The sequence below is a fragment of the Hemitrygon akajei genome, chromosome 7 (assembly GCF_048418815.1).
Source record: "Hemitrygon akajei chromosome 7, sHemAka1.3, whole genome shotgun sequence".
Taxonomy (NCBI): domain Eukaryota; kingdom Metazoa; phylum Chordata; class Chondrichthyes; order Myliobatiformes; family Dasyatidae; genus Hemitrygon; species Hemitrygon akajei.
Genome location: NC_133130.1, coordinates 22,652,066 through 22,679,787, shown reverse-complemented (window position 1 = coordinate 22,679,787; position 27,722 = coordinate 22,652,066). Strand labels below are relative to the sequence as shown.

Genomic DNA, 27,722 nt, shown 5'->3' with positions numbered 1-27,722 from the left:
TGAAATGGTAAAATCGGGTGACCCCCGGATGGCAAAGATGGGCATGAAGGGCATACAGCTGGTCGAGCTGTGCACTAGCACACGTTCCCCGGGATAGGGCATCAGAGGGTTCATTGAGCCTGCCAGGCCGGTACAGGATATCATAATTGTAGGTGGAGAGTTCTATTCTCCATCGCAAAATTTTATCATTTTTGATTTTGCCCCGCTGTTGGTTGCTGAACATGAACGCAACCGAGCGCTGGTCGGTCAGCAAGGTGAACCTTTTGCCGGCGAGATAGTGCCTCCAGTGCCTAATAGCTTCCACTATGACCTGGGCTTCTTTCTCCACCGCGGAGTGCCGAAGTTCAGAGCCTTGAAGGGTACGAGAAAAAAACGCCACTGGTCTGCCTTCCTGATTGAGGGTAGCAGCCAGCGCGACGTCAGAGGCATCACTCTCTACTTGGAAGGGAATGGTCTCGTCCACCGCATGCATCGTTGCTTTGGCAATGTCCCCTTTAATTCAGCTGAAGGCCGCGCGGGCCTCGGCAGAGAGGGGAAAAGTGGTAGACCTAACCAGGGGGCGGGCCTTGTCTGCGTAATGGGGGACCCATTGGGTGTAATAGGAAAAAAAACCCAGGCACCACCGGAGGGCCTTGAGAGTGGTGGGAAGAGGGAGTTCTAACAGGGGGCGCATACGGTCGGGGTCAGGGCCAATGACCCCGTTCTCCACGACATACCCAAGGATAGCGAGTCGTGTGGTTCTGAACACACACTTGTCCTTGTTATAAGTGAGGTTCAAAGCTTCGGCCACTTGGAAAAATCGTTGGAGGTTGGCGTCGTGATCCGACCAGTCGCGACCACAGATGGTGATGTTATCTAGATAGGGAAATGTGGCCTTCAGTTTGTACTGGTCCACCATCCGGTCCATCTCCCTCTGGAAGACTGAGACCCCATTTGTGACACCAAATGGGACGCACAGGAAGTGATAGAGCCTGCCACCCGCCTCGAAGGCGGTGTAGAGGCGGTCCTCTGGGCGGATGGGGAGCTGGTGATAAGCGGATTTCAGATCTATTGTCGAGTACACCTTGTACTGAGCTATCTGGTTAACCATATCCGTGATGCGGGGTAGGGGGTACGCGTCAAGCTGCGTGAATCTATTGATGGTCTGGCTATAGTCCACAACCATCTTATTTTTCTGCCCAGTCCGAACAACAACCACCTGGGACCACCATGGGCTTGTGCTCGGCTCAATGATCTCCTCCCCGAGCAGCTGCTGCACCTCTGAATGAATAAAGGCCCTGTCCCCTGCGCTGTACCTCCTGCTTTTAGTCGCCACCGGTTTACAGTCGGGGGTCAGGTTGGTGAACAGCGATGGGGGAGGGATCTTGAGGGTGGAGAGGCTGCAAGTAGTGTCAGTAGCACAGCTATCGGCATGGTGCTGGGCGGGATGTGTGGTTCGGTGTGTATGTGCGTGTGGTAACGGAGTATATGGCGAAGTCCCACCAAACTGAGGATTCCTGACAGTGAGTGGTGGGAGGGGCCCGTCATATGCCATAGTCACACTTTTGAGATGGCTCTGGAAGTCGAGCCCCAACAGCACAGGTGCGCACAGTCGAGGCATGACCAGGAACGCAAAGTTCCGATACTCTGTGCCCTGCACCACCAATGTCGCTACACAACCCACCCGGATGTCTGTGGAATGCGACCCAGAAGCCAAGGTGATCTTCTGACGTACCGGCCGTGTCACGAGTTCACAGCGTTGCACTGTGGCCGGGTCAATAAAACTCTCAGTGCTGCCCGTGTCAAACAGGCAGCTAGTCCTGTGCCCCTCCACCAGGATGTCCATCATCGACCTTGCGAGCTGGTGCGGAGCGCTTTGATCGAGGGTCACGGTAGCCAGCGTTGAAGGTCTCAGACGCAGCGCTGCTCGACCCCGGGCGCGGTTTAGATTTACAGACCTTGGTGAAATGGCCCTTCTTCCCGCAGCTGGAACAAGTCGCTTCGCGAGCCGGGCAGCTGTTTCTGGAATGTTTCTGAAGCCCACAAAAGTAACAGAGTTTTATGCCTGGCGAATTCGAGGAGTTCGTGATACCGCGACTGGCAGCGGCGTTGGCGAATTCGCTCGGAACCGGGGAATCGCGCGGCTGGACCGCCTCGGCGTACAGCTGTGCAGCCTCCAACGTATCAGCCGTCTCTATCGCTGAGCGTAAGGTAAGATCAGCTTTTTCCAGCAGCCGCTGGCGCAAATACACTGACCTGACTCCAGTCACAAAAGCGTCTCCGACCAAGAGTTCCGCATGCTGTTCCGCTGTGAGCGTTTGGCAGTCACAAGTCCGCACGAGTGCCTGTAGAGCTCGGAGAAATTCAGCAGTCGACTCAGTAGGCCGCTGTTTTCGTGTTGCCAAGCGATGCCGGGCATAAACTGCGTTCACCGGCTGCAGGTACTGTCTTTTGAGGGCGTCAAGCGCCCCCTCGTAGGTCGAGAGGTACCGGATGAATGAATAAACTTTTGGGGCGACCCTCGAGAGGAGAAGTCTGAGCCTAACAGCTGAGTCGGTGGCACGAACCTCCTCCAAGTATGATTGGAAGCATACAAGCCAGTGTTCAAAGGCAAGAGCTGCTTCAGGGTCTTGGGGGTCCAAATCTAAGCGTTCTGGGCGTAAAACGGTTTCCATGTTTTAACTTCCAGTCAATAAAATTGATGCACCATCAATAACTCACGCTGAGACTTAGGAAACGAGATATCGGCTTTTATTGACTGGAAGAATAAACAACACTACATCCTGGGGAAAATGAGGGAGAGCAGCAGCCCACAGTCGCCTTTATACAGGGGTCTGTGGGAGGAGCCACAGGAGCAGTAAGCAGGGTCTGTGGGAGGAGCCACAGGAGCAGTCAGACAGGTATATCTAGTTCACCACACCAACACAGACCCTTGTTGATCAGCGCTAGTCACAGGCAGCCATACCAGAAAAGACTCCCTTTATTTCCACTCTTTGCCTCCTGCCAATCAGCCGCTGCTTTATCCATGCTAGCATCTTTCTTGTAATACCATGGGCTCTTACTTGTTAAGCAGCCTTATAACAGCTTTGAAAGTATGTCAACTTCTGAAAATCCAAGTACACAACATTCACTGATTATCCTTGTTGAATCTCTTGCCACAGATTCAGTTTGACAACTATGTCCATCACCATTCAGCTTTCTAGGGTCATCGGTGGTGCCACCATGCTAACATACCTTCTATGCCCTGGTTACTCACTGTAATTTCCAAGTTTTGTTTAAAAATGGAGGAGCACTGATTTATTATCTGAGGTAGATGACAGGCATTTGACCTGATGCTATAAGACTTCTTGGGGTCTGGTATCACTCATTCACCTATATTCCACTGAACGATTAGCTCAGAGTCAGGTCTGCCAGTGCAAAGGAATTATCCTAGGTTTGTGTTGGAGTGATCTGGCATGCTGTTTGCAAGGAGCGATTCTGTGAGTGCAACTATATAAGGCCCTCACTCGGGATACCTCTCCCAATTTAGACACCAGTCCCCACATGATCACCAGGTCAGCAAGGTTGGGAATGACTGTGGTTTCTGAATTTAGGGTTTAGGCCACTGCCAGTTACTCAGCCTGCTTTTATCCTTTAATAAAGTTTTTTTGTAACTGGATGACTGATCACAAGTCCCATGCCCGAAATATTTTCCTCTTTCCACAGATATTTTCTGAACTGTTTTTCCAGAATTTTTCATTCTTAATGTGAATAGCTTCTTTTGTCATTCCAGAGTGCAACGTGGCCACAAATCAGACTTTGCAAGGGCAACAGATTTGACTTTGATGGAAGAGATTAGTGAACCAAATTGTTCAGAGAGCATCATAACCAGAAATCCCCACAAAGTGAGGTCTGATAGCAATCAATGTTCAAAAGTTTATGTTAAAAAAGATTAATCTTAGGTGGTAGATTGAAGGCCTGGGATAAATATTATTAATCTACAAAGTTTATATTTTATTCATATACAGTGTTCAATAGGCCCTTCCGGTCCTTTGACCTGCACTGCTCAGTAATGTCTGATTTAACCCTAGCCTAATCATGGGACAATTTTACAACGGCTAATTAACCTACCAACCAGTATGTCTTTGGGCTGTGGGAGGAAACCCATGCGGACACAGGAAGAATGTACAAACTCCTGACAGACAGCAGCGGCCATTGAAGCCATGTTGCTGGTACTATTAAATGCTGTGCTAACCACTACACTACAGTGCTGTCCCTATTCAAGACCAACATGTTTTTGAAAAATGGTGTTATGTGTGAAGCCAAGCAGAGCTGCAGAACGGATGCTGCTAATAAGAGAGAGATAAAAGAGAGCCATCCAAAATGCTAATGAGAGAGATAAGGGAGAGCCATTCAAAATGGGGGGGGGAGAGAGGGGAGAGAGGGGAGAGAGGGAGAGAGGGAGAGAGGGAGAGAGGGAGAGAGGGAGAGAGGGAGAGAGGGAGAGAGGGAGAGAGGGAGAGAGGGAGAGAGGGAGAGAGGGAGAGAGGGAGAGAGGGAGAGAGGGAGAGAGGGAGAGAGGGAGAGAGGGAGAGAGGGAGAGAGAGAGAGAGAGAGAGAGAGAGAGAGAGAGAGACACACACACATATACACACACACACACACACACACACACACACAGACAAAATTCAGTATTTTGGCATCTGCACTGATACTGCCACGGACATTTGCTTTGAACCTGAACTGCTCGTTACCACTCCTGCTGAGACAACAGGAAGTGGTGAAGTTTGATGGACAGGTGATACCCCATCGGGGGGGGGGGTGTGGGGGAGATAAAATAGCAGGTTTGCTAAGACGCAGGCAGACACGCCACAAGACCCTGGAGAGAGCATTGTGCCCCCACAAGTTGGTGGGAGTTTGGAGGACTGATTTGTGGGAATCAGCCAGAGGCTCACAGGGTGTGACCGGTGGGGACCTGTTGTGTGTCTACCCTTGGCTGGGTGACAGGTTCACTACGGAAGAACGGTCGCATCTGGATCAGAGAGGTCACAGTCGGTGACCACAACGGGACAAGAAGACAACGGAAGGTTTGCCTGAAATTTCAGCTGTATCTCACTCTCTCCCCCCCCACAACTGTACCACAACAACTACCTCGAACTACACCAAACTAAACTGAACTCTGCTTCACTTGAAGACTGATCATTTACCCCTAGACTTCGATAGAGCTTGGCTGATTCCTATTCCCATATTTCTGTGTATATGTGTATATTATCATTGCTAACCTGTTACATTTATATCCTTGCATTTAGTGTACTGTATTACATAATTTACTAATAAATTTTATTAGTTTCTAGTAATTACAGACTCCAACAAGTGTTCCATTTCTGCTGGTTTGACAACCCAGTTACGGGGTACGTAACAACGGAAACTGTGAAGGAGGATCTGGTGCTTTCCTGGCATATACAGGTATCAATTTTAACCGACATTTCTTCATCAACAGCAGAGTTTGTCATCGAAACATCGGTTAAAATTGATACTTTACCCGGCTGGAAGCCTGAGAAGAGTTTACTCATAATGAAAAATGTATTACAATTCATAAAGAAAATAAATAAGGTGGAAAAATTGGGAAGGATTATCCAGAATTTGGTCATCTAGCTGATATTCAGGAAGTACTTAAGCACTAAAGTGGAAGAGTTGAGATGATAAGCTCCAGAGCACTCATCTGAACTCTGATACCTCCCAGCCCTGCACACAAATTACTTCAAAAGCACTATATAGAGGTTGTTGGAAACACAAGCTGAAAACTCAACAGGTCAGACAGGATCTCTGTACATAAAAAGTTTGAGTTCAACAGAAAAGACGTTTTGACACATAGTGATTAAAATAAATCAAACTAAATTCCAACAAAAATATAGTATCAGTTACTGACTATCAAAGGCTCTCTTACCCCATTTAGACTACCAAGGTCCTTAACTTTATGCTCATCTTCAGTAGAGTTATAGTTGATCACTGCATGTTGCTTGTCCACACTGCGGGACTGTGAAAAGAGAAAACAATATTTTCCCACAGATTTTATTTTATTCAGAATAAAAACAAACAATCTCATTTCATGTTTACTTGAAGATTTCTCAAAACCAGATTCACTTCACTCCACTACAGAATCCTTTATTATAGTTCACACTATCTTTATTGATACGAAATCTAGCTGTAATACAGAATGAATTGTTTATGGTTAACATTTCATTTTCCTAATTCTTGGCTGATTTTAAAGATTGTTTTCAAAATCCTCCCCTTTGATTTTGCCACTCATTTTTAAGCTTTATTTTCTTTCCAGTTTGCCTCCTACTTTTTGCAAAGCAACCCAAGAATTCCTCGTGCAGAAGAAGAACATTACATCAAAATATATGCAAGGATCAAACCTCTTGCCTACTCTGAGGGCCAAGATCTTGATTTACATAGAGGCCAACCTACTTGGGATCTACAAAGTCAAAAAAGCAATAAAGCACAGAAGCAGGCCCTTTAGCCCAACTAGTCCATACCCTCCCCACTAGTCCCAATTGCCCATATTCAGCCCAGATGAGGAATAAATGTTTTATGATGTTTATGTACTGTAATCAAGATACCTAAAAGGTATCTGGCCTGCAGAGGAATTTTATAATCATGAAATCCCTTGCAAGACAAAAAGGTAGATTTTTCTGCCAGCTATTTGAAAATGAAGCATTAAATATTCACATATGCTGTAAGAGAAGTTAAACAACAAATTTTCTTTGGTATTACAAAGCCTGGTAATACAGAAGTAGAACTGTTTGGTAGTTTTCATGCAAGTTAGCAATACTGTATGAAACTTTTTATGTAAGGCCTAATTTTGAAGTGTAATGGGTTTCAACCTGAAGGAACATCAAGCAGCTATTCAAGCTGGCAATCCATTTAACAGACTGCTGTTTATCTCCAACCTTTTTCGGAGGCTCACTGGGCACAAACTGCCCCTTCCCACAAAGCAATGATTGCAAATGATAATGCCAACCAAAATGGCAACTAATAAACATCAACTTTTTAATCCCAGGCTTGTCTCCACGTTATTTTACAATTTGATTTTTAAGGTCTTGTGTGGTGCACCATCCTATCTGATGAAATCACCCAATTCTATGCTGCAAAATTCTATGCATTCATCTGTACTGAGAAGCTAGAGAAAACATTTGGAAATGTGGACTTACTTTATTTACCTTTCTGCTAAATATTCCATGCATGCTTTGCTTTAAAAATACAGAATACTTTTCACAGATTAATATGGAGAGTAAACAATGCATACAATTAGTTATCTACATTAGACCACTGATATCAATCCTTGGAACAGTTAGTCAGTTTCATATTGACTAAAGGTGAAAAGATAGTAAAGACTTGTTGCGAAAGCAGATTTTCAATAGGTGATTTAATTATACTATTGCTAATGGTTGCAGTTGAAAAGACAACTAATAAGTAAAGATGCATGCACATGAAAGGGGGGGGGGATGTAGAAACACAAAAAAAATTTGCTTATGCTGATGTTGAAAGCCCTTTATTGGGTCAACAAAGGAAGAAAAGTGCAAAAGTCATCCATAGTGGTGTAATATCCCAATGTGAACTTATGGAAGAAAATATGTTAGTTAGTAAACCCAAAAGGTAGATAATGTCCACACATGGAAAGCCAACAATTGACAATTTTTAACCATCTTTTCCAGTTCTGACATGTCCTAGTTTCCAATATTTCCACTCACATTTAAACAAAGATTTTTTTTCTCAAGAGACAACTGGCTCACCAAAACATGCACGACCATGTTTAAAGGTCAAATTAGTGGTATCTTGACAACTTAGATAAATTTTATTTAGAACAAAGTCCTGAAATTGTAGAAATCTTTTAATTGGACGAAAAACAAATACATGGATTTTTTTTTTGCATGCCAGATCAATTGGAAAAGCTTCAGGTATTTAAAAATCAAAGCTGCAAAACTAGAGGAGAAATCTATAAGATTCACAGGCATTTAAAGTAAAGATGAACATCTAGATATCTAATGTTTGATTATCTCTAGTAATTTAAAGCAAACTCTCTAAAGGATTTCTATTCTAGCTACAACTTAGTGACACATTGTTTACTGTATTCATACATCTCTCTTCAGCATCCACATGAATGCATTGTAGGTTCCAGGCAAAAAAATAATTGAGTCTGAAGATAACTGTTCATATCTGTAAATTAAAGTCATTTAATCAGATTAGCTGAATAATTTGAATGTCAGCACTATTGTACTATTCTACTGATATTGCTGACCCTGAGCTGAAGAGAAATTACTGAATATGAACACTACTTTTATGATGATATAATTTTTCTTGGTAACATTTAAGATGATGCCTGAAAGAAAACAGGCCAAAATTCTTATGTAGGCGAGGAACCCAAATACCAAAATATACTGGAAACAGTTTAGGCTACAGCTGTGGCAAGAGTACAGGGCTAATGGGTGAATTTGAATAAAGAGAATATGCAGCTTTAAAAGTGACAAGTAATAATTGCCACTCATATCCAGTTTTAAACTAAAAGGCTCATGTCCACACATATTTGTTGCTAAGGGAGGAGAAGGAATACAAGAGAAGTTTAAATGTGATTTACACTGTACTATATATATATATTTTTTTTAAAAAAGTTTTATTTCACTAAAATCTGTCACACAACTTTAGGAAACAAATTCCAATCCTAAAGAAATAACACTTGTTCATATATTCTTCCTACTCACTCGTATCTGCAGGACTTTGCACACTTTGGCCATCTGGAAAAAATTTAAAAATGAAGTTATCCAAAATAAAAGTGCATGAAAAGGAGGGGAAAGAAAACAAAAGCTTTATAAATGCTGGAAAACACTTGGGTTTAATTTCTGGCAAATAATAAAAACAAACTTCTGTGGCATAGATAAAGATGATAATGAATAAAAGTTTTAGGGAAAAATATTATTTCACCACTGGCCAAAATACATCTGATGTCATGAAAGTTGGAATTCAAGCAAATATTAGATGTGGCAACATTCATTTTGGATTGTTTCAGATCTGCAGCTTCTCTCTTCCAAGCTGAGCACACACAGAAAGTAAGAGTCACATTCATGTCTAAAAACTTTCATTCTAATTAAACAATGTAGTCTATTGTAAATAATCTAAATAATTTTAATAAATTCTGTCAAAGGATGCAAATAAAATCAGTTAATCTGAATTGCTTTGCTGAGCTCAAGTTTGAGTTCAGCTGAAAATACAGAAAAAAAACTGCATCATCCCTTCAGTCAGTTACCTGCAACATCAATTCACAGTCATCCCGGCCTACAAAGATCATTTCACGTGGTAGGCGGTGACGAGTGCCTCCGCTGCTCACCAAAAACCAGGATGTCAAGCTCATTTCTGCTGCTGCTAAATCCTCATTGAAGGTTACGTCATCCTGTGGAATAAAGAAAATATATATTTTAAGGTTCACTTATTCTTTGCAACACAACGAGAACCATACAATGCACCCTGCCGTACACATTGGTGCATTATGTGCTCTGATTAAAGCCAAATGTCAGAAGATATCACAGGAAATGACAGAGGCTGCTGGATTTGAGGATGGCTGAAAATTTATACTCAAGCTCCCAGCTGTTAAGTGTACAGCTGCATGATACTTGTAGTTCCAGAACAGCAAAAGCAATTAAATGCATTTTTTAAACATTGATCTGACTTCCCATGAAATATTATTGAGCGTATTTCAAAATTCTTCTTACAAAACAGCAAATCAGCACATCAAACCTAAAAACACTGTACTTAGCCACTTCTACCGGTATTTGGAAATCTGCAATTACTTCACGAAAGGTTCTGAATGACTACCAAATAGCTACATCATTGTGGCACGAGTGAACACTGATTTAATCTGTTATGATAGTTGTAATATTTTCCCACAATTGACATTTACCAAGATGATTTATTACTTTTAATTTAACAGAATCATAGCATAATCATTTATAGGATGTTTTCCCTTCTTAGTGTATATAATTGGTAACCTTATTTGTCCTTTTTTGCCAAAATACATTGTATAAAATGTAATTGAGTTCATTCCAGAACAAAGTGCTTATTCGGTAAGATATCTCATTGGAGGACAATTCAGAAGTCAACAGAAAACATTTAAGACACTTGATTTTCATGCTTTTTTCCAAGATACTTCAGGTACTGATACGTTAATTTTATACCATCAAGATTCCATACGGCAGAGCCTTTAGATCCTTTAAAAAAAAAATCAACAATGAAATATTTCATTCATACTTTAAAAAGCTGAGTGAAACAAAGACTCCTTTGCACAGAATTCTTTTAAGTTTAGTCACTGGTGTTCTGCGATGATCCTTCATGATCAAAGTTGAATTGTTCAATGATGTCTGCAGTTCAAGGAGAACTGAAGTGGCTGACGAGTCGAAGGAGGGAACAGCAGATTCCTCCATGGATGAGATAAGAGGTGACTGGTGGAGCAGATGAATGGGCAGTTTGTTAAGTAATGTGCTCCTTCCAGCATTTACTCTGAGCATCTGACCTCCTGATGCATGGACATTAAGGTTCTCAGTACAAATATTCCTGATCCATTTGAATGGACAAGGGCTAGAGGGTTCTTATGCGGAAGTTGCACATTTCCCCCCAGGGAGGCTTTAAGAATACCCTTAAATTATTTCCTGACAATCTCTTTCCTTGACACATGCAATAATGTAGCCTGCTCACAGTGAAAAAGAAACAAGGATGGTAGTTTGCCTCCCAGGTGCCAGGGTTCATTATGTTTCTGAGCACGTCCATAATATCCTGAAATGGGAGGGTGAGCAGCCAGAAGCTGTGGTACATATTGGTACCAACAACATAGGTAGACGGGCGGGGAAGGGAGAGGGCCTGAAAGCAGAATGCAGAGTTAGGAAGGAAGCCGAGAAGCGGGATCTCAAAGGTAGTAATCTCGGGATTGCTGCCTGGGCCACATGACAGTGAGTATAGGAATAGAATAAGGTGGCTGAAGGATTGAAGTCGAGGGCAGGGATTCAGATTGTTGGATCATTGGGACCTCTTTTGGGCAGGTGGGACCTGTACAAAATGGATGGGTTGCATTTGAATCTGAGACTGACCAATATCCAGGAGGATTTGAAGGGGGGTGGGAACTGAAGTAAAGAGGCAGAGGATGGGCAGGTTGAAGCACAAGTAGAGACGGCTTGTAGGCAGATGTTAGAGCAAAGATGCACTCAGCCTGATGATCTGAGATGTGTCTACTTTAATGCAAAGGGTATCATAAACAAGGTGGATGACCTTAAGAGCGTGGATCAATACGTGGAACTATGACGTTGTGGCCATTACAGAGATTTAGATGTCTCAGGAGCAGGAATGGCTGCTGAGTGTGCCAGGCTTCAGATGTTTCTAAAAGAACAGGGAGGAAGGCAAAAGAGGTGGGGGCATGGCATTGCTCCTTCTGTAAAGTGTCACAGTTGCAGAAAAGGAGGAAGTCATGGAAGGATGGTCTACTGAGTTAATGTGGGTGGAAGTCAGAAACAGGAAAGGGGCAATAACTCTACTGGCTGTTTTTATAGACCCCACCCCCAATAGTAACAGGGATATTGAGGAGCAAATAGGGAGGCAGATTCTGGAATGGTGCAATAATAATAGGGTTGTTGTGATGGGAGATTTTAAATTTTCCTAATATTGATTGGCATTACCATAGCACAAGGGGTTTAGATGGGGTGGAGTTTGTTAGGTGTGTTCAGGTAGGTTTCCTGACACAATATGTTGATAAGCCAACTAAAGGAGAGGCTGTACTTGATCTGGTATTGGGAAATGAACCTGGTCAGGTGTCAGATCTTTCGGTCGGAGAGTATTTTGGAGGTAGTGACCACAACTCAATCACCTTCACTATAGCGCTGAAGAGGGATCAGAACAGACAATTTGGGAAAACATTTAATTGGGGTAGGGGGAAATATGATGCTATTAGGCAGGAACTTGGGAGCATAAATTGGGAACAGATGTTCTCAGGGAAATGCATGGCAGAAATGTGGCAAATATTCAGGGAACATTTGCATGGAGTTCTGCATAGGTATGTTTCATTGAGGCAGGGAAAGGACGGTAGAGATAATGAACCATGGTGTACAAAGTATGTAGAGAATCTAGTTAAGAAGAAAAGAAAAGCTTACAAAAGTCTCAAGAAACCAGGTACTGTTACAGCTCTAGAAAAGGTTGCTAGGAAGGAGCTTAAGAGTGGAATTAGGAGAGCCAGAAGGGGCCATGAAAAGGCCTTGGTGAGCAGGATTAAGGAAAACCCCACAGCATTCAATGTGAAGAGCAAGAGGATGAGCCGTATGAGAATGGGATCAATCAGGTGAGAAGGTTGAAACGTGTGCATGGAGTCAGAGGAGGTAATGGAAGTACTTAATGAATACTTTGCTTCAGTATTCACCAGGAAAAAGACCTTGGCAATTGTGGAGACAACTTACAACGGACTGAAATACTTGAGAATATAGACATTGAGAAAGAGGATGTGCTGGAGTTTTTGAAAAGCATTAAGTTAGATAAGTCACTGGGACCGGATGACATATATCCCCAGGCTACTGTGGGAAGCGAGGGAGGAAATTGCTGAGCCTCTTGCGATAATCTTTGCGTCATCAATAGGGATCAGAGAAGTACCAGAGGATTGGAGGGCTGCATATGTTGTTCCCTTGTTCAAGAAAGGGAGCAGAAATAACTCAAAGAAATTATTGACCAGTGAATCTGTGGTGGGCAAGTTGTTGGAGAAGATCCAGGGAGGCAAGATTTATGAAAATTTGGAGAGATATAAACTGGTTAGAGATAGTCAGCATGGCTTTGTCAAGGGCAGGTCGTGCCTTAAGAGCCTGATTGAATCTTTGAGGATGTAACAAAACATACTGATGAAGGTAGAGCAGTGGATGTAGTGTAAATGAATTTCAGTAAGTCATTTGATAAAGTTCCCCATGCAAGAATCCTTCAGAAAGGTAGGGAGGCATGGGATCCAAGGAGACCTTGCTTTGTGGATCCAGAATTGGCTAGCCTACGGAAGGACAAGGGTGGTTGTAGGTGGCTCGTATTTTGCATGAAGGTCGGTGACCAGTGGTGTTCCACAAGGATCTGTTCTAAGACCCCTCCTCTTTGTGATTTTTTAAATAAATGACCTGGATGAAGAAGTAGAAGGGTGGGTTAGCAAGTTTGCTGATGACACAAAGGTTGGGGGTGTTGTGGATAGTCTGGAGGGTTGTCAGAGGTTACAACAGGCTATCGATGGGATGTAGAACTGGGCTAGGAGTGGCAGATGGACTTCAACCCAGATAAGTGTGAAATGCTTCAATTTGGTAGGTCAAATTTGAAGAAAGAATATACAAATATTAATAGCAAGACTCTTGGCAATATGGAGGATCTGAGAGATCTTGGGGTTCATGTCCAAAGGACATTCAAAGCTGCTGCGCAGGTTGACAGTGTTGTTAAGAAGGTGCATGGTGTGTTAGCATTCATCAACCATGGGATTGAGCTCAAGTGCCATGAGGCAATGTTAGAGCTATACAAGACCTTGGTCAGACCCCACATGGAGTACTATGTTCAGTTCTGGTCACCTCACTACAGGAAGGATGTGGATACTATAGAGAGAATACACAGGAGATTTACAAGGAAGTTACCTGGATTTGAGGGCGTACCTTATGAGAAAAGGTTGAGTGAACTTGCATTTTCTCCTTGGAGCGATGGAAGATGAGAGGTGACCTGATGGAGGTGTACAAGATGATGAGAGGCATTGATCGTGTGGATAGTCAGAGGCTTTTTCCCAGGGCTGAAATGGCTAGCATGAGGGGATGTCAGGAGTAAGTTTTTCCACACAGAGAGTGGTGGGTGTGTGGAATGCACTGCCGGAGGCGGTGGTGGAAGCAGATACAATAGGGTCTTTTAAAAGCCTCTTAGATAGGTACATGGAGCTTAGAAAAATAGAGAGCTATATACAAGCAAAATTCAAGGCAGTTTCTAGAGTAGGTTACATGGTCGGCACAACATTGCAGCCAAAGGGCCTGTGATATGCTGTAGATTTCTATGTTCTATGACTAAGCATTAATTTGGGTCTCCATTCTGGGTATGTGGGCTAGGAATGGGAGTTTCCTGATGTTCATTTTTCCTTCAAGGGAATTTGCAAGATTTTGATGAAACAGTATTAATGAAAACCTCCCAGTGTGTAGTGTAGATAGCCCCCAGTCTTAGGAGCACACAGGAAAGCATGACCACAGCATCTGTGCCAAGTTTGAGGGCTGGACCTTCAAGCAGCCTTTCCCTCATTTGTCTAAATTGAAGATAATGGAATAATGCGAAGATAATGTAGGGATAATCTAACCAAATATTTTGGAAATAAACATTGGGTTTGCCAGTGACATGCTAATCTCCAGTGCATAGTAGCTAATAGATATTTGTGGGATGGCTGTGAAAAAAATTGAACAGGACACCAGGCAAAATGCTCTTGCTCCTCTTTAGAACAATGTCAAAGCTTCTGGCTTAATATTTCATCTTAAAGTTGGGATTTACCACAGAATACCTTTCATTGTACTGCATTCAGTGGATGTCTAACTGCAAGAAAGAATGAATCATACTGCTGAGCTGGTAGCCACTTCAATTAAATGAAATAACAGCGAAAAGCACCTCAAGTTGAAATCATTAGGGAAGTGGATATTTAATGCATATATGTGGTTCTTTAAAGGTCAAAGTCAAGTGTATTATATGGACAAGTACATGCGTGCACAAATGCAATGAAACCCTTACTTGTAGCAACACAGCACATGTAAGCAGTATTCACAAAAATATAAATTAAATCCATGTTATGCACATCATTTTTAAATAGGAAAACACAATTAGAGAACTACAAAGTCTATTTTAGTGCAAAGTGATTGAAGTACACATCATGTTGCTGACTTACAGTGATTAAAACTTTGCTGGTTGGTTCAAGAACAGAATGTCCTTGAGCAACTCACACAAAATACTGGAGCAACTCAGCAGGTCAGGCAGCATCTAAGGAAATGAATTGTCAGTGTTTTGGGCTGGAAATAAAGGGAGAGATGCCAGAATAAAAAGGTGGGAGGAGGGAAAGGAGGAATAGCTGGAAGGTGATATGTGAAGCCAGGTGGGTGAGAAAGTAAAAGGTTGGAAAGGAAAGAATCTGATAGGAGAGGAGAATGCACCATAGGAGAAAGGGAAGGAAGAGATGACCTGGGGGAAGTAATAGGCAGGTGAGAAGAGGTAAAAGGGGAATAGAAGAGGAGAAGAGGGGAAAGGATTTTTTTTTTTATAAACGCAAAGAGAAATCGATATTCATGTCATCAGGTTGAAGGCTACCCAGACGGAATATAAGGTGTTACTCCTCCATTTTGAGGGTGATCTCATCATTCTTGAACCCAGTAGCATGGACTTTAGGCTTCTGTTCTACCTCATGGTAGCTGCAAGAAAATACCATGGCCCAGATGGTGGGGATCACTAATGGTAGATAATGCCTTCTTCAAAATCAAATTTATTATCACTGCCTTATTTGAAGTGAAATTTATTGTTTTATAGCAGCAGTAAAAACATAAAATTGCTACAAATTACTAAGTAAATAGTGCAAGGAAAGTATAATGAGGTGGTGTTCATGCACTGTTCAGAAATCTTATAGCAGAGGGAAATAAGCTCCTTCTGAATCACTCCGACTCCTGTACCTCCTTCCCTGATGTAAATAACTATATGAAGGCTTGAGGCAGTGTCTCCTGTAGCAAGCGTAGGTAGCAAGTAAATTAAATTGTGTTTTATTGGCTTGGCCAACTAGACCATTGCAAGTAGTTCTGGGAAGCTGTTTACAGGAAGGATAGGATTTACAGTTTGGAAGAAAGATCAGAAATAACAGGTCCTTCTCGCTGACTATCTACACTGGCACACCTCAAGGATGTGTGTTTAGCCCACTGCTCTACTCTCTCTACACCTACAACTGTGTGGTTCAGCACAGCTCAAACGCCATCTATAAATTTGTTGAAGACAACTACTGCTAGTAGAATTTCAGATAGTGATGAGGAGGCATACATAAGATCTGCTGATTGAGTCAGTACGACCAAGTAATTGATTGTGGACTTCAGGAAGGGGAAGTCAAGGGAACACATGCAAGTCCTCATTGAGGGATCAGCAGTGGAATGGGTGAATATCTTCAGGTTCCTGGGTGTTAACATCTCTGAAGATTTATCCTGGGCCCAACATATTGATGCAATACAAAGAAAGCACGACAGCAGCTATGTTTCATTAGGAATTTAAGACTTGGTGTGTCACGAAAGACTCTTGCAAGTTTCTACAAATGTACCATGGAGAATATTCTAACTGGGTGCATTGCTGTTGGTATGGAGAGGCCACTGCACAGGATCAGAAAAGGCAGCAGTAAGTTACAAACTCAGCCAGCTCCATCATGGTCAAAAGCTTCATGAGCAGAGGACATCTTCAAAAGGCAATGCCTCTAAAAGATGGTGTCCATCATTAAGGACCTCCACCCAGACATACCCTCTTCTCATTGCTACCATCAAGATGATGGTACAGACACCTGAAGACACACAACTTTTTAGGTACAGCTTTTTAACCTCTACCATCAGATTTTTGAATGAACAATGAACCCATGCCACCTTCTCACTAATTTCCCCCTCTTTTTGCACTATTTTACTTTTTCCCCCAAACATAGTGGGTTCTGGTTAACTGGGACACATCAGGACCAGTACATTTTAACCCAATTAAGTGGCTGTCTCAATTTGCCAAAGTTTCATGGAAATAGAGTCATAGAAAACTACAACACACAGACCCTTCAGTCAGCCTAGTCTGTACCAAACAATATAAACTGTCTAGTCCTATCAATCTGCACCCAGACCAGAGCCCTCCATACCCCTACCATCCATGTAATATCCAAACTTCTCTTGAACGTTGAAATTGCATATTGTACTTGTGCTGACAATTCATTCCACACTCTCATCACCCTTCAGGTGAAGAATTTTCCCCTTGTGTTTCTCTTAAACTTTCCATCTTTGACTTTTAACCCAAGACTTCGACTCCCACTGAACCTCAGTGGAAAAAGCCTGCTTGCATTTACCCTAGCTATATCCCTCAATTCTGTATACCTCTAATAAATCTCCTCTCAATCTTCTATGTTCTAGAGAATAAAGTTCTATCTTATTATTCAGGATCTCCAGTCCTAACAAAATCCTTATAAATTTTCTCTGTACCCTTTTAACCGTATTTACATTTCTCTTGTAGATAGCTGACTAAAACTGCACACAATAGTCCAAATTAGGCCTCAACAATGTCTTATACAACTTCAACCTGACATCCCATCTCCTGTACTCAATATTTTGCCCTATGAAGGACAATATGCCAAAAACTTTCTTTACAAAATAGTTAAAAAACTATTTAAAAAGATAAACAACTATTTAACTGAGTAACAAATTTTGAATTTAAATGAAATACAGAACAAATTAGAATGTTACAAATACTACTAAAGTACTATAAAATAATAATTGACAGAGGAATTCATCCAGTGTACGTATGCTGCCAAGTTCTTTTGATTGATTGTAAATGAACAAAATCAGTGTAGGCACCTAGTGCTGATCACGGAATACTTTCATATAATGCATCCAAGTCTTCATTTTCTTTGTAACATTCAAGATGAATGCTGATAACTTCAACTTTGTATTTTCTAACTTGTTGAATAAGTGAGCCTCCAAGAGGACTACAACCTTGTCATAGGGTTTGGAGGCTTGTGAGCCTCAATGACCCAGAGATCTATGTTGGCTGGAGTCAGTGCTTTATGTTTTGGCTCCTGGTAGGGTCACCCATGCCAAACAGGTCAAAGGGCAGAGGCCAGACTAAGAGTGGGCCACTGGCCCTCCATGTCCGGGGGTTCAGCTCACGGCTAACAACCCTGACTGATCAGACAAAACTGTAATGGAAACAGCAAAGAAGAATCCTTCTACCTGTGTGTACAATGGTATTCCCGAGTCTCCACCCAGGGCTTGCATGGTCGACAGCAGTGATCACTGAGAGGAAGCTACTGGCATGATGAGGGAAGCCTTGAGCACTGCAAAGACCAAGACCAAAAGTGGTTTCAGCCAAGGACAGGTAGAGATGGAGGACCTTCATTCCTGCTCTAAAAGTCAGTGATGTAGCAGGCAGTAAGAAAGTGGAGTGAAAACGTTTCATTTTCACTCCTGACTGTTCCTGGCATCTCCAAGCCTGAATGCCTGAAACCAGTGAGCAAAACAGTTCTGAATTGCTCTCCACTTCTTTCTCAATAAAAGGTCTAACCAGTTCCCCTCCACTACCCTCCTCCATCTGGCGGAACTGGTCCTCACCCTCAATAACTTCTTTCAGCTCCTCATACTTTCTCCAAACTCAAGAGACAGCCATGGGCACCCAGTTGGGGCTCAACTTTGCCTGTCTTTTCACTGGCTATGTAGAACAGTCCATGTTCCAACCATCCCTGATAATGCTCCCCAACTCCTTCTCTGCTACAATGTCAATTGCCCTGGTGCTGCTTCATGCATCCATGCTGTACCACCAGACTCCAACGTATTATTCCATTTCTGCTGGTTTGGTAACCCGGTCACGGGGTACATGACAAGGGAAACTTCTACTGTGCTTCCTCCAGTCATTATGGTCAAAATTCCCTGATATTTCCCAATATCTGTTCCTTCTGATCAGCTTTTCAGGTGCTTTCCATACAGGCACCGAGTTAGTGACCTCTCCCAAGGTAATATCTCCAACACAGAAGTTCCAAACATGTTCAAGCAACTCTTGTAATCAAGCTATGTTGTTCATGTGCCTGACATCCAACTTCAAAAATATTCTACTCCAAAAGGTCTCTACAGCAAGAGATTAGAGGACAGAGGAAGTGCTTCTTATGGAACTAGAATCAAAGAAAATCAGCACTAAAGTTTCATCTAAGACAATGGCCTTAAACTGAATTGTAAACTGAAAATGTACAATTAAGAGGACGACACAAAGTATGCAAGAAAGGAATCTGTTGGTCAATTGATAGGGTATAGACTACAGAGCATTAAAAAAATGTCTGTTACATTTCTGTGCTGTACATCTTAATACAATTCTACACAAGTCTTTACATAAAATTTTGCAGACCACTTTTGTCCACAAAACTAGTCCAAAACTTTTTAACAAAGGAGAGCTCAGAAATAGCTGGGATTAAAGACAAGAAAAATAAGCTATTTAAATTTAAACAAATAAAAGTTAAGGTGAAACTGAATTGATGTTTGCTCAATTATAAAAATAACTTCTGCTCACCTTTAACCACTCCCCACAAGGTATATCAGAATATGTAATGATATATGATTACACAGTTGCAACTATTATTCAGAGTCATTAGAAAAACACGTGAAAAGATTATCAGAAGAAACATATTGGGAAATGGCAGGGAATTAGGGATAATGATAATTCTAAACTAATTACCACACATATAAAATTAGAATAAAGATTTTTAAATCATAGCATATTATTGAAAACTCAGACAAAAGGAAAACATCAGAAAATATTATATACGGTGCTCTCCGCTTCCTTCATAACAACAGTAACTGAATTAGAAATTTTAATTTGGGACTTCCCAAGTTCATAAAAAGCCCAGTTTTAAGTCGTACAAATATAGAAACACAAAAAGCACAATACAGGCCTTTCGGCCCACAATGTTGTGCCGACCGTGTACTTACCTTAGAAATTACCTCGGGTTACCCATAGCCCTCTATTTTTCTAAGCTCATGTACCTATCCAAGAGTCTCTTAAAAGACCCCAACGTATCCGCCTCTACCACCGTTGCCGACAGGCAATTCCACACACTCACCACTCTCTGTGTAAAAAAACTTACCCCTGACTTCTCCTCTGTACCTACTTCCAGGCACCTTAAAACTGAGCCCTCTTGTGCTACCTATTTCAGCCCTGGGAAAAAGCCTCTGACTATCCACATGATCAATGCCTCTCATCATCTTATACACCTCTACCAAGTCATCTCTCATCCTCCGTCTCTCCAAGGAGAAAAGGCTGAGTTCACTCAACCTATTCTAATAAGGCAAGCTCCCTAATTCAGGCAACATCCTTGCAGATCTCCTCTGCACCCTTTCTATTGTTTCCACATCCTTCCTGTAGTGAGGTGACCAGAACTGAGCACAGTACTCCAAGTGGGGTCTGACCAGGGTCCTATATAGCTGCAACATTACCTCTCTGCTCCTAAACTCAATCCCACTATTGATGAAGGCCAATGCACTGTATGCCTTCTTAACCACAGAGTCAATCTACACAGCAGCTTTGAGTGTCCTATGGCCTCTGACCCTCCACATTGCCAAGAGACTTACCATTAATATTATATTCTGCCATCATATTTGACCTACCAAATTGGACTACTTCACAGACATGATGACATCTCCTTGATGTTTTCTTCAGTCTGCCACACAGCTTATTAGGCATATTGTATTTGTTTTAACGTCTTTAATTGTTTTAACTGTACTTCCAGGTTGCTTTTAAATTACACTTGCTTCTTGGTCTCAGGATGAGCACAGCCTGTAATATTGGCAAAACAAATTCCTGGGATGGTCAGTCCAATGTAAACAGTACACAACTCTTAGCAAAATCTCCCACAAACTTTAAAATTATCCTACAATTATTCCAAAGACCTTACCTTGCCTTTTAGTCACTTGTACCACCCTCTATAGCTTTTCAGGACCTTCTGCAGTCCTTTAATTCTGGTATATTGTATGACCCTGAAAAATGCTTTTAACATGAAAAAAAAATGCAAGGACGGTCAGCTGCTATAGTCTTTGCCAAACATCCAATAGATCATGAAGCCAGAATTCTTCCAATATTTAGTTTGGCAGGTTAACAGGCACACAGCTATGGAGTACTAATAGATGCTCGACAACGTTGTGCTGTTTAAAGTGAATCAAAATATACTGTACGTTGGTTAAGTAGTGCAGGATATGTATGTAAAAGGGTGGCCATTTAAAAATTTTAACTGAATAAATATATCACCACCACATTACTATAAAAGTCAAGTGTTACAAATTTTTAACGATCCAGTTGAGGTATTAAGATTACCAATCAATACCACATGAATATTTAATTTCAATGCTTGGGGTGAAGGAGAACATTCTTAAACAAGAGATTCTGAAGGTGCTGGACATTCAGAGCAATACACACAAAATGCTGGAGGAGCTCAGCAGGTCAGGCAGCATCAAGGAAAGTGAATATACAATTGACATTTTGGCCCATATACTTCAACAACAACAGAAGGGACCAACAATTTCACATCATATAAAACAGTGATAATAAACCTGATTCTGATTCTTTGATTATGCTGGCTCTTTCCTGAAGCAGCAAAAAGTGTAGACAGAATTATTGGACGGAACATTTCCCACTCTGCAATTTCTTAGAAGTAGTGGTACTGGTGTGCATTTTTGGCCAGAGCATTTACATGGTTGGACCAGGAAGCGCTACTGAATATATTTACACTTGGTATGTCGAATACTGGGTGAAACGCAAAGTCTTTGGGGTAACTGCAAGTCTGTGTCTTTGCTGTTGCTTTGTTCATGTTTGAGTGCTTGGTCGTGGGCGCTGATGCCTATTTTTTGCTGGTGGGAGGAAGGGTGATTGTTGCTCGCTGCTGCTTACACGCGGGAGGGGGGAGCTGGGGGACACATTTAACTGTCATTCATTCTTTGGGGCACTCTTCTGTTTTCTTGGATGTTTGTGAAGAAAAAGCATTTCAGGATGTATATTGTATACAGGTGTGCCCCGTTTTTCGAATGTTCGCTTTACGTCAATTCGTTGTTACGAAAGACCAACATTAGTTACCTGTTTTTGCTAACAGAAAGTGTTTTCACTGTTATGAAAAAAGGCAGCGTGCGCCGAGCAGCCAAGTTTCTGCCCCAGAACTGCATTCTAGTCGGCATTGCTTAAACACGTGCCTGTGAGCATCTGTGCTGTGCATCCATTAGCAAGATGAGTTCCAAGGTATCGGAAAAGCCTAAAAGAGCACGTGAGGGTGTTACGCTTACCGTAAAACTAGACGTAATTAAGCGTTTCGATCGTGGTGAACAAAGTAAGGACATAGTGAGTTTGGCTAAGGGTTTGTGGAAGTTGACAAAGATGATGTTGAAGAGGTTTTGGCATCAAATGACCAAGAACTGAGAGATGAAGAGCTGATGAAGAGGAAAGGATAACAATTGAAGTCGAACGCAGTAAGTGAATCATCCAGGAACTGAACGCGAAGCAATTGTGAGATTGACAATGCTGCAATGATTGCAGAAAAGTATGACTTTAATTTTGAAAAGGTACGTAGGTTTAGGGCATATTTGCAGGATGGTTTGAGTGCTTACAAAGAACTGTATGATAGAAAAATGTGCGAGCCTAAGCAGTCAAGCATGCTGTTGTTTTTCAAGCCTTCCACATCAGCCACAGCAGACGACAAAACTCGACCTTCGACATCGAGGCAGGCAGACATAGAAGATGACTTGCTTGCCCTGATGGAAACAGACAATGATGAGATGACACCCCAGTATCCCACCACCCCAACCTCTGACGACTCAGCCTAACACAGTATCATCAGTGTCCTCACTATCTTCCTGATTCCAGTAAGTGAAACTACACTGGGCATACATTATTTCTACTTTATATAGGCTGTGTATTTTTATGTGTTATTTGGTAGCTTCATAGCTTAAAGGTTACTGGAAAGAGTGCTTCTGCCGGGAGCGCTTTGTGCCGTGTGTTTCTGCCAAGAGCGCTTGCACCGTGTGTTTTTACTGTGAGTGCTGCCGAGAGCACTTGCGTGAGATTTTTGCAGCGGTGGACAGTGCTGCAATAATTGTAGAAAAGTATTCCTACATTATACAGGCTGTGTATTCCTGCTTTTACTATATGTTACTGTTATTTTAGGTTTTATGTGTTATTTGGCATGATTTGGTAGGTTATTTTTTGGGTCTGCGAATGCTCACAAATTTTTCCCATATAAATAAATGGTAATTGCTTCTTCACTTTATGACATTCTGGTTTACAAACCATTTCATAGGAACGCTCTACCTTCGAATAGCGGAGGAAACCTGTACATTTCTCTGACATTAAATGTACCTTTTAAACCTTGAAACTTAGGAACTTGAAGTTCACAACCATCTCCACATTAGAACCATTGAAATAAAAGGATGTGTATTCCACACTGCTTCCTGAAGTCGACAACCAGCTTGTTTTACTGACATCGAGGGAAAGATTGGTGCCTCAACAGCATACCTCTAGGTTCCTTATTCCATCACTGTACTTTGCCTTATTGTTAATTATCTAGCCGTCTACAGTGAGTGGCATCATCTGCAAACCTCTAGATGTCAGAGCAGAATCTGTCCATAAAGTCATAAATGTATTGGAGTAAAATAGGGAGCTGAAATCACAGCCTTGCAGGGTAAAAGTGTTGAGGATAATTGTGGCAGAGATATAGTATTGTTTCCTGCCCTTACTGATAGCTGTTTGTTGGTGAGGAAGTCAAGAAACCAGTTGTAAAGGGAAGTAGAGAGTCCTTTTTTTTTGGATTTTTGATTTGAGTTTGCTCAGCAGGGTGATTTTTGATCTAATTTTAAAACTGTCACGCACCCCATGACTGGGTTACCAAACCAGCAGAAATGGAATGATACATTGGAGTCTGGTGGTACTGTAACTAAAGGTGTTTATAAGTAAACTAAGTAATACGGTATCAAAAATGCAAATATACATATAAAACAGGTTAGCAATGATAAATACAGAAGTGTAGGAATAAGAATCAAAACCGAGCTCTATCGTAGTCTAGGAGTCAATGAATAGTCTTAAGGTAATGCAGAGTTCAGCTCAGTTCAGTTTGGGTTGAGGTAGTTGCTGTTGTGACGAGAGAGAGAGAGAGAGAGAGAGAGAGAGAGAGAGAGAGAGAGAGAGAGAGAGATAGATATATGAGCAGCTGCAGCAGGCAAACCTTCCGTTGTCTTCTTGTTCCGTTGTACTGTTGTGGTAATCAATTACGACCCTTCCATTCCAAGCCAGACCGTTCTTCAGTGGTGGACTCATCACACAGGCAAGAATGGACACACACACACACAAGCCCCCACCGGCCTGGTTTCACACACTGAGAGTTTCGGACCAATTCCCCCGAATCGATCCTCCAAACCCCCACCTTCCTGTGGGTGCACAACACTCATTCAGTATCCAGTGGCGTGCCTGCCTGTGTCTCAGCAGACTCCATCTTTTATCTCCCCAGCCTGGGTACCAGCCATCCATCAACTCATCACGTCCATCAAACTGCCACTCCCTCCTGTCTCAGCAGGTACCTGGCATCACTCTGCTGTGTCAGCAGGGATTCACACAAGCAGGCAGAGTCCTTGAAAGTAAAGTCAACAATCAGCGAAGAAGTCATAATTTTAAATCCTTGTGTCTCTCTCATTATCAGCATGTGTAGCATGGCGCCTCTCCCCCTCTTTTCTCTCTCTCTCTCTTGTTAGCAGCATAGTTCATGGGGGTCAACTCTGGACCCCATCTCCCCATGGTTTTCTCATCACACATAACAAAACAAATACACTTTTCCAAGAACTACAAGGGTAAAGACAAATTCTTTACACAAAACATTGTACTTAGTTTTACAATGATAAAGATTGTTAGCACAAGTTTGCTGCCTTCCTCATTTGAGCAATGACTACGCAAAGCAAACTTATCATTTACTCATACAAAAGTGTACTGAAAGTGATCAATTGCCCCTCCCCAGTACGAAAATGAAGTCATCCAAAACTCCAATTCAAGTTACAATTTTTAAAATATAGAAATGAATGCAATGCCTTTAGGATTTCAGTTCCTCTGAATATTTAAACACAAAGGCAGTCTTGTTCAATGGCTTTAAAAGCAGTCAAATCAACATAAAAGAATTCAATCAGCTGAGCACTGTGCCTCACCATTAACTGGGACATCTTAACATTTTATGAATATCAGTTTTTCCTTCCATTTACTGCCATAAAATTATTTTCCTGTCATTATTTAATTAAAAGAGCAAAATGGAAAATATAGTAGCAATTTAATATAATTTTATATTTGTTACAATAACTGCAGAACTACATTAAAAAAAAACTGATTGAGCAAGCCAAAAGTAAGCAACAAATTCTTTCTGCAAGAGTCTTTTTACCCATAAAGACAGGGGAAAATATTGTTTTGTGAAAAATTGTGCTGAGGCTGGATGATGCAAGAGCCTGCAACTGGCCAACATCATCATTACTTCACTCGTTACCCACAAATCAGTGCATTACCCTTCTTTTGCAGCTAATTCATCAGCCGGTTACAGTTTCAACAACCTTCACATCTCATTTGTTATTCAATCTACAAAATGATCATAAAGATACAAAAATAAAATTGGAAGAGTTCAATGTGATTCCAAGCATTTCTTAAGAGTGAAAGCAAAACTGAAAAAATGTAAGTACATCATATTCTAATGTATTTAGCCAAATTGTTCTAGCACAGTTAGAACAGTAGCTTTTATGCGACAATTGGAAAAAGTATCCAGGGAATATCCTGTTGACAAAAAGCAAGACAAATTCTGTCTATCTAATCATGATCATCCACAATATTATGGAAAGTAGCAATGTCGGCACTAAGTGACACTTACTGATAATTTGCTCTCTAAATCCAGTTCAGCTTCCAAGACTAATACATTTCAAACCAAATTAACCAATTTACCAATTCAGAGACTTGCCCAAATGTTGACTAAAGAGCTAAATTCCTGAGGTAAGCCATGAAGCAATAGTAACTGGCCTTGACATAAAGTAAGCATTTAACATGCAAGATCAAGCAGTGTTGGTAAAAGTCACAAAGGCAGATCAGTGAGAGAGATCCAAAAAGAAGCATTTGCTGGTTTTCAGGCAGCCCAATCAAATCACGATTCATTAGCAAAGACAAATAAAAATACGGCCAGGACAAGCACAGCAGCCGTTGTTGGAATGGGCCAATTTCAGAGTGGGGAGGCTTGGGTGAGAACATAGAAGAAAGAGTGAGGTAAGTATTTGGTAAATTTCTTCTTCATTTTTTGGCTGTTAGTAGATAGTTAAAGCAGTGAGAATGGTTCCAAGGGTTGTGTTGCCTTCCTTCTGTGAGTCACAGGAATTCTAGGAAACCTCCAGCCTCCTGAATAACCACATCTGCACCAGATGCACTGAGTTGCACCTCCTCAGAGAATGAGTTAAGGAACTACAGCACCTGTTTGATGACCTTCAGCTTATACAGGAAACTGAGGAAGTGATAAATAGAGCTACAGGGAGATAGCCACCACAAGTTACAGGAGGCAGGTACCTGGGTGACTCTCAGGAGAGGGAACCCCTGTGGCTATTCCCTTCAGAATCAAGTATACCAGTTTGGATACTGTTGGGGGCAAACAACCTACCGGGGGGCGGGGGGCAGCGACTAGGTCTCTAGCACCAAGTCTGGCGCTGTAACTCAGAAGGGAAGGGGGAGAAGAAGACTGCCGTCATGACAGGGGATTCCATAGTTAGAGGGGTAGACACGAGATTCGATGGACGCAATTTAAACACCTGGATGGTATGTTGCCTCCCACACGCCAGGGTCAGGGATGTCTTGAATTGGGTCCATGGGTGAGTAGCCACAAGTCTTAGTACGTATTGGCACAAATAACATGGGTAGGAAAAAGGAGGATGTCCTAAAGAGAGAATTTAAGGAGCTTGGTAGAATGCTGAAAAACAGGATCTCCAAGGCAGTAATCTGTGGATTGCTCCCTTTGCCATGTGCCAGTGAAGATAAGAAGAGGTTGATTTGGTGAATGAATGTGTGGCTGAAGAACTGGTACTGGGGGCATCGGGATCATTGGGATCTCTTCTGGGAAAGGTATGACCTGTACAAAAAGGACAGGCTACATCATCAAACCTGCAGATAAGGGAGGTGCTGCAGTAGTATGGTATACTGACCTTTACCTTGCTGAGGCCCAGCACCAACTCTCAGACACCTCCTCTTACTCATCCATCAAAAAGGACCCCAATAAAGAACACTAGGCCTTTGTCTCCCACATCATCACCAACCTTATTCACTCTGGGAATCTCCCATCCACTGCCACCAACCTCACAGTTCCCACACCTCGCACCTCCCGTTTCTACTTCCTACCCAAGATCTTCAAACCCGCTTGTCCAGGTTTAAGCTTAAAGCCATTGTTTCAGCTTGTTCCAGCCCCACTGAACTCATATCTGCATACCTCGACTCAGTTTTAACCACCACCCCCCCCGCCCCCAGTTCAGTCCCTTCCTACCTACATCTGTGACACTTCACAGGCTCTGGATCTTTTCAAGGATTTCAGGCTCCCTGGCCCCCATCATATTATTTTTACTATGGATGTCCAGTCCCTATATACCTCTAACCCACACCAGGAAGGTCTCAAAGCTCTCAGTTTCTTTCTGGATACCAGACCCGACCAGTTCCCCTCCACCACGTGGAACTTGTCCTCACTCTAAATAATTTCTCCTTCGGCTCCTCCCACTTCCTTCAAACAAAAGGTGTAGCCACGGGCATTCACATGGGTCCCACTATGCCTGCCTGTTTGTCGGCTACATGGAACAGTGTGTTTCAAGCCTACACTGGTGGCCATCCTGCACGTTCCCTATGCTACGTCGACTGCATTAGTGTGGCTTCCTGCACCTATGCTGAACTTGTCCATTTCATCCACTTTGCCTCCAACTTCCACC

The 27,722-nt window shown here is 42.2% G+C and overlaps 1 protein-coding gene across 8 annotated transcripts in view; it reads right to left on the bottom strand.

The window, feature by feature from the left end:
• The window catches only part of cep170aa (centrosomal protein 170Aa), a 187,209-nt gene that overhangs the window by 128,150 nt on the left and 31,337 nt on the right, over nucleotides 1–27,722 (bottom strand). For 5 of the 8 annotated variants that reach the window (XM_073050490.1, XM_073050493.1, XM_073050492.1 and 2 more), the window contains exons 2-4: nucleotides 9,263–9,406; nucleotides 8,721–8,753; nucleotides 5,906–5,995 (exon numbers count right to left, since the gene is read on the bottom strand). In XM_073050490.1, the coding sequence (XP_072906591.1) occupies nucleotides 5,906–5,995; nucleotides 8,721–8,753; nucleotides 9,263–9,367 (228 nt within the window). In that variant the 5' untranslated portion in view covers nucleotides 9,368–9,406. The remainder of the gene's footprint in view (nucleotides 1–5,905; nucleotides 5,996–8,720; nucleotides 8,754–9,262; nucleotides 9,407–27,722) is intronic. The other 3 variants (XM_073050494.1, XM_073050498.1, XM_073050497.1) reach the window with 1 other exon arrangement.